This window comes from Thermobia domestica, chromosome 10 (assembly GCF_964235325.1).
Source record: "Thermobia domestica chromosome 10, izTheDome1.hap1.1, whole genome shotgun sequence".
In the NCBI taxonomy this organism is placed as follows: Eukaryota; Metazoa; Arthropoda; class Insecta; order Zygentoma; family Lepismatidae; genus Thermobia; species Thermobia domestica.
In genome coordinates, this window is record NC_137463.1 from 266,560,937 (window position 1) to 266,574,097 (window position 13,161).

The 13,161-nt window shown below is 33.3% G+C and overlaps 1 protein-coding gene across 6 annotated transcripts in view; it reads left to right on the top strand.

Annotated features, from left to right (window-relative positions):
* Window positions 1–13,161, top strand: part of stumps (DBB domain-containing protein stumps) — a 197,867-nt gene that overhangs the window by 147,978 nt on the left and 36,728 nt on the right. For all 6 annotated transcript variants that reach the window (XM_081729528.1, XM_081729527.1, XM_081729529.1 and 3 more), the window contains 3 exons: window positions 5,095–5,246; window positions 7,914–8,046; window positions 11,305–11,495. In XM_081729528.1, coding sequence (XP_081585654.1) covers window positions 5,095–5,246; window positions 7,914–8,046; window positions 11,305–11,495 — 476 coding nt within the window. The remainder of the gene's footprint in view (window positions 1–5,094; window positions 5,247–7,913; window positions 8,047–11,304; window positions 11,496–13,161) is intronic.

The window sequence follows — 13,161 nt, forward strand, 5'->3', positions numbered from 1 at the left end:
CTTGTTTTGTCACTGTTGGTTAACACCAGTGATGCTATTTTAATTTTTTAACAACCGGTTCTCTCTCTCTCTGTCTCTACGCGTATATAGAAAGAGAGTAGATGGATAGGTATAACTCTTTGAGGAAACAATACAAGATAGACGAAATCAAATCTTTTACTGTACTACAAGTGACAAGTAGAGACCTACATAGTAACCTAATGTAAAGTGGCGTGATGAAATTAGATAGCACTACGAATATCCTGGAAACGAATTATTCAAGATAGATGGTTGTCAAAAAGTTTTGGAAAGACCTTCATCCAGCAATGGATTGACAATTCTTGATAATGGTATGTATTCGTTTCCAATATACAGTAAATAATCTTCACCTCTAGATTCATGTGAGCCATGAATGTAAATGTGATCCCAGTTCTCATTCTTGATATCTGAGCATTTGAGATTAAGAAATAAACGCTTATACCTTGTTCTGAGAAATCATATATTTAATCTTGTAGCTGTAGGAATTTCTAAAAACAAAGATAGTTAAACTAAAATTTACTGTACCTGGGTATAACTGGGTAAAATTCATTGTTATGTCTGGGTATAACACACGGTTCTGCAAACTCGAAATTTTTTCTGGCGAACCGGCTGAATAGCACCACTGGTTAAAACCCTAAAATGCTGTTTAAAAAAATTCATTCTTTTAATATTAACAGCATCTCATTTTATACGAGCTAAATACAAATTCATTTTCTGATTCTTCTACTTTTCGAGTTTATTTTGCAATGAATTCTAAAGTCTATGTTTATTATTTTCCATTCTAACTATTGTTAGTACATTCGTTTTGAAGGTATTATTGCAGGGATGCAAACAAGCAACAAAATTTTACTAGCCCAAGAAAAAAGTACGAGCTCACATCCCACAATAGAAATCATTTAGTTACCTTTGAAATAAATAATAGTGATATTAAAAACTCGCCTGCTCCAATAAACCATTCGCCTCGAGCGAGTGGTTATTTACTTCCCTGTATTATTGCTTGCACTATTTTGATAAACTTTTAGTTTCTAACAAAACTTTTTTTTTCAACCCGTGTTATTTGTTTTATATTATAACGAAATACTTTGGATAGTTTAATAATTACCTGTACCTTGGGCAGAAAAGGCTCATACATGTGCACTATACTTAATAGAATGTTAATTTAATAATAACAAAAGAAGAATGTTTTTAATATATGTAAAAAAAATATATTATGGGATAGTGTTATGTAATTAGTTGCTATGTAATTATTGTTTATGGATACCTAGTCATCTTGTATGTGTGCATGACAATTTGAATGAAAATACATAAAAGTGTATCAACTAATAAACCATTAGATACCGTTCATCGAATTTATAATTTGGATAAAAAAAGTGAGAATAATAATATGTATAATTATTAAAGATATTTTTACATGCAAACTATTACTACCACTCGAGATTCATATATCAACGATCGAACCAGGTTGACGACTACCCTTGGTGAGTCGTTATAAAAATTTTGGTTTACCTCACCCGGGATTTGCTGTAAATTCATATCCCGAAGCAAAGTAAGGGTGAATTTACTTTTATAATAAAGTTAATGAATACAAATTTCACAAGACTGAGAAGTGGTAAAATAATTATAAGAAAAATGAACGGTGAGGCAATAGAAAATGAATCTAATAATGGTGATAACGGTGAACATAGTGTAGCACCAGGAATGACATTCGAAGAACGAATCTTGCTAGCCTTACAGCGGCAAGAACAATGTCGAAAGGACGATTTTGAAGCCATGAAACAAAATTTGGTCGAATTAAAGCAGACGATAGAACATAAGTCTGAAGAATCCAATAAGCAATACGAGGAATTGAAGCAGACGATAGAACAGAAGATAGAACAGAAGTTTGAAGAATCCAACAAGCAATACGGGGAATTGAAGCAGACGATAGAACAGAAGTTTGAAGAATCCAACAAGCAATACGAGGAATTAAGTAGACGAATGGAACAGAAGTCAGATGAAACGAAACAGTCAATTGTCCAGGCGATGAATGACATCACCTCGCACTTCGAAGAAAAGTTAAAAAGAATATCCGAGGATTGTCAGGATAAGCACAACCACCAAATCCAAGAAATCAGTGATGTAAAAAAGGATTTAGAAGTAATAGAATCTTCTGTTCAACAGCAAAAGATTCAGATCATCAGTAATTCTAACAACATACGTGTAAATACACAATTGATAGCTACTCTACAGGAAGAAATTAGAACGCTACAGGTTAAGGACAACACATGCCACAATAATATGGGTAGTGATCGCTTGGAGTTTCCCCACTCACCAGAGATGACTTCGCCTTCACCTGTGTCTGATGAGGATATCATTTTGGAAGAAATTCATCCGAAGAGGACAGATGGGCGGAAAAGGGATGGTGTAACGACACATCACGTCATGGATAGGAATGGTCATCCACTAAGTACACGGAATGATAAAAGAAAGGTAAAGTTAAGTGTTAAGATGAGTGAAATACGGGCTATGAGTAAATTCAGTGGTAAATGTAATGAAAACGCTACTTCTTTCCTGGAAAAATTTCAGGACGAATGCAATATAATGTGTATAGATAGATCACAATATATGAAATTAATCCCTCATGTATTACTCCCACCATGTTCTTTATGGTTTAAAGCAGTACGTGATCACATCAATACATATGAGGAATTTAAGGCAGCACTGATCGCGAATTATGAAAATGACTTTTTGCTTGCAAATCGAGATGCCACTATTAGAAATCAACATTTCAATCCTCGTTTGCACAAATCTGTTGTTGAATTTGTTGTAAATACATACAACGAATTAAAAGTCGTTAATCCTTTGCAATCGGAATCTAGAATAATAGCATCGATTCGAAATTTGCTCCCATTTAAGTTACAACAGATCTTGTTTTCTACACAGTGTATGAGTTTCAACCATTTATTAATGCTTGTCCAATGTTATGAAACCCAATACCATGCTATGAGTCAACAAGCAGGAGTAGGTAAAAGTAAAAATAATTCAGATCATTTTGTACCTGTTCGGAATCTAAATATCCGAAGTGTGAATGATACGGAACACAACCTAAGCCGAGTAAATTCTAGCAATCAAAACGAGCAAAATAGGCAAAGTTACGTAGGGAATACGCCTAACCTAATTAATCGTAGCAATCCTTATGTTAGATCATATAATCAAAACAGGTTTAAAAATAGACGGAATGTATGGCGAAATTCCAGGAATACAACAAACTACGTGGATAGACGTAATTGGAGAACAAGAGATGGCACTTCGCATCAAGATCCAGGTATCGAAGTAATTCCTGTACAGAACAGTAGTACGGGACATAATCATGATTGTGCTGTACAGTGTACTTTATTGGAACCATACACGAGTATGAATTTAAACTAATGGCGGCTGATGTGGTAGGGGTTAAACCCATATCAGCTGTAGATTCTCATGAACATTTATCTACAAATTTAAGCGATAATTCTTATGAACATTTATCTTCCAATTTACATGTTCATGTTAATGATGAAAATGATCTTTCACATGACGTCTCTGTAAATAATTATTCGGAAATAGCAATTAATAGATGTCAGTACCAATTTATACCTGTTGTAAATCGTTGTTGGTTCGAAGATGATACTGTCAATGATGGTTTTAATATTGAAGAAAATTTTGTATTTTTAAAATCATATAGTACAGCTAAAATACCTATTAAAGTCAATGGGTTAAGTACTGAAGCTTTACTTGATACAGGAGCAAATGCCTCTCTATTATCGTATTCATTGTGGAAAGCAATTACTAGTAGTTATTCGAATCCTAAGCTACAAAAGGCTGAGAACCTTATTATAGTTGATTTTACCGGTAAACATAAAAAGAGAGTAGCTGGAATTACTCGTGTGACATTTTCTCAGGTCCTTATTTATGTTTTAAGGAAATAAATCCTAAAGTTTTTGAATTGTTGAACGCTAAAACGGGTACGTCAATTGGACTTCGTAATATAGATGAGTTAAAGGTTTGGAAACCTACTCAGTATACAAAGGAAAAATGGATGCATCTAGTGAAAGAATTAGTTGCGCCAGACATTCTTGCTCAAATAAATAGGAATGAAGAAGACTGAAAAAATAATAATAATAATAATAATAACAAAAGGGTGTCTACTGTTTATGTAAAAATAGATTTATTTTCTTCCTTTTGGTCATTCGAACGTAGGTTATGTTTAATTTTTGATTTTTAGTCAATTTTATTTTCTTTGATTTTCATTAACCAACGATAAGTTTCCAATGATTTTAATTCTTTCTGATTAACGTGAAGGATTACAATTTAATTCATGATTGATTAAACACAAAAATTGTTTTCATTATATTAATTTGTGTTGAAACTTTATTGTTAAAAATAAGTATTAATGAAATGAAAGATTTGTTATAAATGTATCTATATCTATGATATGTAATGAAGATACATACGAGGGGCGATCAAAATGTGATGAACATATGTAATGTAAGACTATTATTGTAATCGGACCAGTGGTTCTTGAAGATAAAAGCCAAGCTCGCTTATGACTTTTATATTCAGTCCAATTGTCGGGCGACATTTTATATAACGAAATACTTTGGATAGTTTAATAATTACCTGTACCTTGGGCAGAAAAGGCTCATACATGTGCACTATACTTAATAGAATGTTAATTTAATAATAACAAAAGAAGAATGTTTTTAATATATGTAAAAAAAATATATTATGGGATAGTGTTATGTAATTAGTTGCTATGTAATTATTGTTTATGGATACCTAGTCATCTTGTATGTGTGCATGACAATTTGAATGAAAATACATAAAAGTGTATCAACTAATAAACCATTAGATACCGTTCATCGAATTTATAATTTGGATAGAAAAGGTGAGAATAATAATATGTATAATTATTAAAGATATTTTTACATGCAAACTATTACTACCACTCGAGATTCATATATCAACGATCGAACCAGGTTGACGACTACCCTTGGTGAGTCGTTATAATATTTATCTGGGCTTTCTCTTAAACTTCATTCATTTGTGTGTCTTTTTTAGAGAAATGTTTTCAAGTGTCGATGTTGGTGAGCGTCCACGTAGAGAAGAACGGGAAGCCTCTGGGATGTAGACAAGTGAAGTGTGAGAGTCGAATGAGGGAACTGGATCAAATTCTTCGATCCTTAGATAATCCAATTGAATTCATGTGTCAGGTACTTATTTGGTTTTATTTTATATAATTTTACAAGTAATACATGCGTAAAGGAGTATGAGTGTCACTTTTATGGAAAGACAAAACAACACATAAAGTCTGTTAATTAATAGTGTAAATTGCTACATATGAACTAACGGGTTTGAGCCACTCCAACGCCATCTGTTAACAATCGAGCGATGAACTTGTGTTCTCCGCGTTGCACCTAGTCTCTAACAGTCGTATCAGAAGCTTTTTAGACCTAGTTCCCGCTACGTCTTTTATTCACATAACTCCTCAGTTTGCCTCAGGACGCTGAAAATCTTCAGGTGCTGAAAATCCGGAAGCACCTGCCAGGAATAGAATCCGGGACCACGCGGACGTGAGTCCAACGCTCTGGCCACTACATTATGGTGTCCTTCTGAATGATGCGAGTAATAACTTTACATTATGCTAATGGAGTATCATTTTATGCAGTTTCACGAAGTATCAGAGCTAAAAGAGATATATGTTAAATCAAATAGCACCAATTTAGCACAGAGATATTTTAAGATTTCTGGTTTGGAAATGGAATAAAAATATATTTAAGATACATTATTTGTTTCGATTATATAAAATGTGCCAAATTTAAATTAATAAGTATACTCAAGGATTTTAATTGCTGGGAGCGATTAGATGTTAGTTCCTGTATTTTTATTTAATGGTTCATATGAAGACCTTGTTACTTTCTTTAATGACCTCGAGACAGGACTCTACTTACCTTCATTTAATTCTTGAATTAAAAACAAAAATGTAACGATATTCCGTAACTCTTACAGATAGTCGTACGATAAGACATAAAAATGTGTCTTTAGATGTAGATAAACTTTAACTTTTCTGTTTTTATAAAGGTGTCTCACGAAAGATTCATCAAGCAAAACTAACTTAATGGGTTTCAATGAAAGGAACAGCTTTTACTAAATTAGAAGCTAGAATTGCATAGTAAATAGTGTTTGCACTGACAATATTAATGAACATATCTGAATATTAATTGAAAGTAGATGGTATGCTGACACAGTTCCTTCATACTCTGATTCCTCAAATCCTTGCATGTTTTCGGCCATCCTCTAGAACCTTGTTCATGAAAGCTAAACTAGAAGTAAAAAGAACAGAAACATTAATGAAAGAATTCTTAACATTGGAAAGCGCTTATTTCACAGCGAACCACACGGTCCCCTAATGAGTCAATCGCAGCAATACATCATTAGGCAAAGTGTTCTAGCGCCGATGAGTGTATTCCTTAGGTGTTTTTATGATGCTGGTGTAGTTTTGGTGCACCATATTTTGGAAAATTTACAGGTAAAATACAATACTTTGCATGAAAAGACAGGTTTACAAGGAACAAATTCCTGCAGATGACAGAACTAAATACAAAGTAATACACCTGTATTTTAGGTTTGCAAGTGTAGGAAAAATGAAATGAAATCTTTAAGTTTAACGTCCCACGGTTATGCCGGTTAGGCTAAAGGAGACGGTGATAATGAGAAATGAGTGAAATGGTGGAATTAAGAAAGTGGGAGGAAACGGGAGAACCCCGAGAAAACCCACGAGCACGGTGTTTGTCCACCACAAAGTCCACACGGCGAGAGCTGGGATCGAACCAGGGACCCCAAGCACCGGAGGTGAACGCTCTACCACTGAGCCACCGTGCCCCTATTGCAAGTGTAGGGTTACTAGTATAGAGCCATTACAAATGCATTACGGCAGATAAAATAAGTGAGTGCATATGAAAGTTGACTCTATTAGATGCTATTTCCGATATTTCTGCAATGTACAGAACCTTTATTTTATTTTTACAAGTGGAGCGTTACTAGTATGAAATTATGACATAACTCGTTATAGAAACTCGTATCATTGTGGAAACCTATTTGTTTTCACTACTCTCGCTTACGCGCATACCCACCATTGCAGACTCGCCTGGTCCCTTCGGACGCGCTACTGCGCCGGCTTAAAGTTTCGCCCAGCTGTGACTCGATTAGATAGCATTTGTGCTTTTTAGTGGCCTCCTAGCACAGGTGGTTTGTGTTTTTGCACTTTAATGTTTATGCCACATATCCAGAAGCCGCATTTATACGTAAATCGTAAAAGAATTGTAAATTTTCAACAGCTACTTCTGATGGCCCCCTTGAATTTTATCTATGCCAAGTAAGATATTTTCATATCACCCAGCGAAAACATTTGAGGGGACAATAAGAAGGAAACTAGTGAAAGAATTATAATTTTTTTCAACAGTTCTTTTTAGTGGTATGCCAAACGTAAACCATTACTTTTTTTATTTCTCTTTCATTATTTTTATTTCTCTTTCATTATCCTCCGTGAACAAAGCTGTAGAAAGAAAACAAGAGCTTGGAAACGCAAGCTTCAAGGATTATGTAGCAAAAGCAATTTGATGTAAGTGAGAAGACTGAATGCAGTTTAGGTTCTTTTAAATTAACGAGTTCTTATGGAAAACAACAGTAGTTTAGTCGAAAGGTTAGATTTAAAAAAAAAAAATGTATTGAGTAATAATATCCTTGTATCAGTTCTCACTGAAACACAAATATCAAGTCACCAATTATGTATGGTAATGAATAGTTTCACTCTCAATGTACATAAGAAATGACAATATTGAGTGTGAGAACTGTAATAAATTTTTCTTGTGTCTTTCCAGACTCTGGGGTTTAGTCCCGGAGACAGGGATCAGTTGGATAGCTTTCTGCTCGCAGCTTTCCAGAGGAACATTCCTCCCCATTTTAATCTTCTTCAGCCAACAGCTGTTGGACAGTGCCATAAAACGCAGACCAGTAAGTAACAAATTCCATATGACCAAAGCAAAAACACATATGTAAATTTACTTATTACTCAATTTATGTGTCCTCATATTACAGAATATGAGAATACCTAAGTTGATTGGTAGATTAAGTTAATTTTTACCTCAGATACAGAAGATAATTGGCTCAAAGATGCCTAAATGTATAAAGTACGGTATTTGCAAACCAGACAGAATAACGGGTTGCAGAATTGTTTTAAATTGTTTTCAGCGTTTATCCTTCTAGTAAATTATACTTGATGCAATAACATCAATTAAAACTCCAAAGGCTTTTGAGATGAAACAAAAGAAATCTACAAGTACAAATCTACAAATCCCGTACTATAAGTAGTGTTTAAAAAGGGAGCAAAAATAGATATTTTATATCATGACAGGATTTCGATCGACTTACAAGGATTAAAATTATATCTTCAAGGATTACCTTCTTTTTCGATAATATAAGAATATACTAAGAGCCTGACTTACAAAATAATTCGAAATTTACCATTTTTCTTTTGCTTGTTTTTCATAAGTAAAAGGAGATAATGAAATGCAACTTACCACAATCATAGATAATGTTATTATACAATAAAAACTATGAACCTCAAGAATGTTCAGTGTTGTCATCCATAGAAATTACAGTATTGCCAGAATAACATTTCCACCAAAATCTAAGTTAAAGCAATGACTAGAGAAACGAACTCAACTGCATTGATTACGTTTCATGTTGTTTTGGAACCTTCTGAACTACTTTTTAAATACTATTATTATTTAATTTTATTAACTGTATGTTAAACCTATTTTATTTATTACAACTAAATAAAACTATTATTTAAAAAGTAGTTCACAGGATTACAAGACAACATGATACGTAATCAAATGAAGTTGAGTTCGTTCCTCTAATCGCTGCCATAACTTAGATTTTGGGGGAAATGTTATTCCGGTAATTTCTATGGATAGCAACGCTGAAAATTCTTGAGGTTCATATTTTCTGTTATAGAATAACATTATCTATGATTGTGATTTCATTATCTTTTTTCATTTAAGAAAAACAAGCAAAAGAAAAATGCTAAATTTTGTATTATATTTTGTACTGTATGTCAGGCTCTTAAATAGTAAAATTGGAAAAATTGCATTCAAACAATGATTCAGAATAGGAGAGTAACAATAGTATTTAAAATACAAGAATTAGAGTAACAAAAAAAAATCAAATAAATAAATAAATAAATAAATTGACGAAGGGTCGTATTTCAAAATCCCACTTTTTCAGACATAAAGAAGGATATAATTACGTGGACATGAAAGCAGTTGAATAAGTAATAACTTGTCACCTATTACAGATAATAATTATGAGGAATTATTGATCAATTTTTGCATATTATTTTTTTGCTCCTTTGTGGAACTATATTTCTTGGTTTGTGTCTGAAAAGTGAAATTTTGAGATACGATCCTTCGTCAAATTGTTGACATATTTCTTTTATACTCTGTTGGAATTATATTAATTGTTGTAAATGTAGTGTATAAAGTGTTGAAATGTCTATTAACATAAAACTAGTATACTATTGTGTGTACACTCACTAATCCCAAGTATAATAGTAAAATTATGTCACCACAAATACTATTTTATCCTTGTACAAATGGATCATATTACATATAATGATTTTTTTAAAAATGCATTCTTAAGCGTTAACTCACTGAATGTTTGATAATAACAATATCAAATTTTTAATTACCTTTTTTATAATGCATTGCATAAATGTTCAAGCTTTAATGAATGCCAATTATTCGGATGCGATCCGGTTATTCTTTATCAATTACGTGTATAACTCATTGTAATAACTGTATGTTAATTTGTCAAAGTTGAAAGAATTCAATGTATACACGTCCTTCACTGGTATCGACATAACCAGAATTGACATAACGGCATTTAAACCTTAAAATTTTCAGTGCTAGTAGTGAAGATTTACGTAAATAATTTGGACAATTATGGTAATTACACCTTATTTCTCGTAGTTACATCAATAACAGTGAATCACAGTAGTTACATCAATAACAGTGAATGAATAACAGTGAGTGTATTAATCGCATCTATTTATTTATTTAAGAATTACCAGATACAGTTCAGAGGCCATTTTATACTGGATATCTAACAACAACAATAACATAGAAAAGGATTTGGGAAGGTATCGGCCAGGGCCTGCTTAGAAGGTACCATCCCGCCATCTGCCTGGTAAGACAGAAAAACCCGTCAGAATGGTTAACAGCGGGAGTCGAACCCACGACCTCCCGAATGCGAAGCCAACGTTGTACAACTGGAGCTACTTCGCTCGGTAAAATAATGGCCACGACGGTATTCGAACTCAGGTCTCTTCGATAGGAGACTCATGCGTCACCATTACTTCACAAATTATTCAAACGTCCAAACGTTTATTGGTATGCTTACAAGTTTAAAAAGCTAACATACAGCTACTAGAATGGGACATACACGTAATTGAAGCGGACGTAAAGCAATACGAGGAAGAATTTGCACTTGATCAAGATTTACAAAGATATTAGCTAAATTCTGTGGTTTATATAAAAAGAACTATCACTTAAGCTACTAGCAAGTATTAATTAACTTACTTGTTTCAGTTTTATGTCTTACGATAGCTTATGGATTATTAGAAACTAAATTCCCACCAGAATACGAACACGGAAATTCAATTACCAAAGATGGGATTAAGTAAAGGCTATGTTACGAACTGGACGCGCAGCGAACATCTTAGTTACATTTAAATCACTTACTTGTAAAGTGCTCTGTAAATGTTAAAAGCTTAATAAATGTCGATTATTTCGGATACATTACAGCCATTCTTTCTCAAGGCAGCCGGATAATGGATAAGGCATTTGAAGCACATAGGCTCTAACATAAGAATTTTCATTTATTTATGTGTGATAAACTTTTTCTCTAATGAAAAACCTAAATCATTTGCACTGCAGATTGTTTACCTTGTGTCCCTTGTCCTTTGTGCTTTAAATATCTCATCTATCAGATGTAAAGTAACAAGGTAAAGAATTTGCTCTTAATAAGGATTGTTAAATACATTACTTAAATATCGAAGCTATTTCCAGTCTAATAGAAAATCCTCGCAGTGGTAAGTATAAGTTTAGTCGAGAAATGTACAGTTTGCAATCTTTGTCATTTTAAACAAGTAATATTCTAAAGTTGCCAGAAAACAAATCTATACAAGTGTATTTCTGTTAATGTGTGTAGGTACTGAAGAATACCCCACGCTCCTGCACTTCGCTGCTCGATTTGGATTAGAGAAATTTGCGTGGCAACTATTGGAATGTCCCGGAGGAGAACAGGCGTGTGATATCCATAACATCTGTGACTTAACGCCTGCAGAGATTGCTGAACAAGCAGGGCACACAAAGTTGGCTAATGCTCTCAGGGGATACATGGTAAGCTTTAAATATCATGTAGCTCTGGTAACTCCACTAACAACAGTACATCACTATTAATTTATCCATTTAAAATAATGAGCACCATATTTACTCGTAGATTACAAACTGAAATTACCGGAAAATTATTTTAATCCTGAATCCACAAGTACTGTTGAGTTAGTACGCTACCGCCATCTTTCGGAGCATTACTGAATAATTGAAGGACAATGACCAATACCCACAAATGAAAAAGAAAATCCTATAAATTTTCAAAATACAGGGTGTTTCAAAAAGAATGACTTGATTTTAAAAGTCCATATGTATTGATAAAAACATACTACAAAAAGGGGATGAATTCCAAAATAGTCACAAAATCTTAAAGTTTTAGCTATGCTATTACAAATACTCTATGTGTCCACCGTCAGCGGCACGAACAACATCTAGATGATAGTTAAATTCGTCATTTCACCGGAAGTGCAAGGGCGACCTGGACCCTTACTTTTGCATAAACATCCTGTCTCTTCCAATTGGCGGTACCAACGACGAATGTTTTTGGGGTGCAGGTAAATCAATGCCAAAATGCCGACGAAAAACACGCTGCACCGAAATCACTCACTCAGTCTTTGCAAACTGCAGCACACAAAACGCCTTCTGTTGAGCGGACTCCATCTTACTTCTAACTTACTGCAAACTGAGAAGACGCATTCACTGACATCGAACGCTGAATTTCTGAAACTCTAGGCCACGCCCATTCAAACAACAATCATTTCCTTGCCGGCATATCCCATGTTCCGTAATTATTACCGCCCAAAATCAGGTCATTCTTTGAAACACACTGTACGATTAGGGTTTTTCAGGGGTTTTCAAATCTTTCCTTATAGCTCATAACTCTATACATCATAATTACTCATACTGAATATTTTGTTTTATGCAAAAGAAAATGAAAAAAAAAAAAAAAAACTGAGCAAAAAAATTGAAACTTCATTTAGTTGTTTTATACATACTAAACTGCGTACTTTTCAAAACTGTAATTATTCGTTCTTAATGTGGTATTTGGAATAATGATAATTATTAATAAAGAAGTGAAAATATGCTGAACTCTTCCTGCCATATTGAGTTATCATATTAGTAGTCTTGAATTCTTTTAAATAGAAATACAAAGTGCGTAATTGTTTTTTTTTTTTTTAACTACTTTCTAGATCCCTATGATAATCGGTATTACACGTTAACGTATTCAGTTTTGTTTACGTACTTGTACATTTATGTAATAATAATAAAGTAAAATAAAATATTTACCTTAATACGTCTTCTTTTATTTTTACCTAGATAATCGGTAACTATTAGCTTACATAATTAAATATAATATTTGTTTTCATTTACGACAAGTAGACAAAATGTAACGTCAAAATTAAAAGGATAATCTCAGAATCTATACAGAGTGTAAACAAAAGTTCAGGTGATCTCCTGGTTAGGTGAAACAAAATTCTTGGAAGCACGAGTGGAAATTAAAGTTTCCTTCTTCTAAATGTCGAATGCTTCGAAAAATATTATCGAGAAGTTTGGAAAGGTTTTTGCTCCAAAATAGCTGTAACTAAAATTTGAAAATAGCACGCATAACGATACGTTTACAACAATAGTATATACTTCAAACTTTAAGTGTTATGTATCAACGTAGAAAACTATA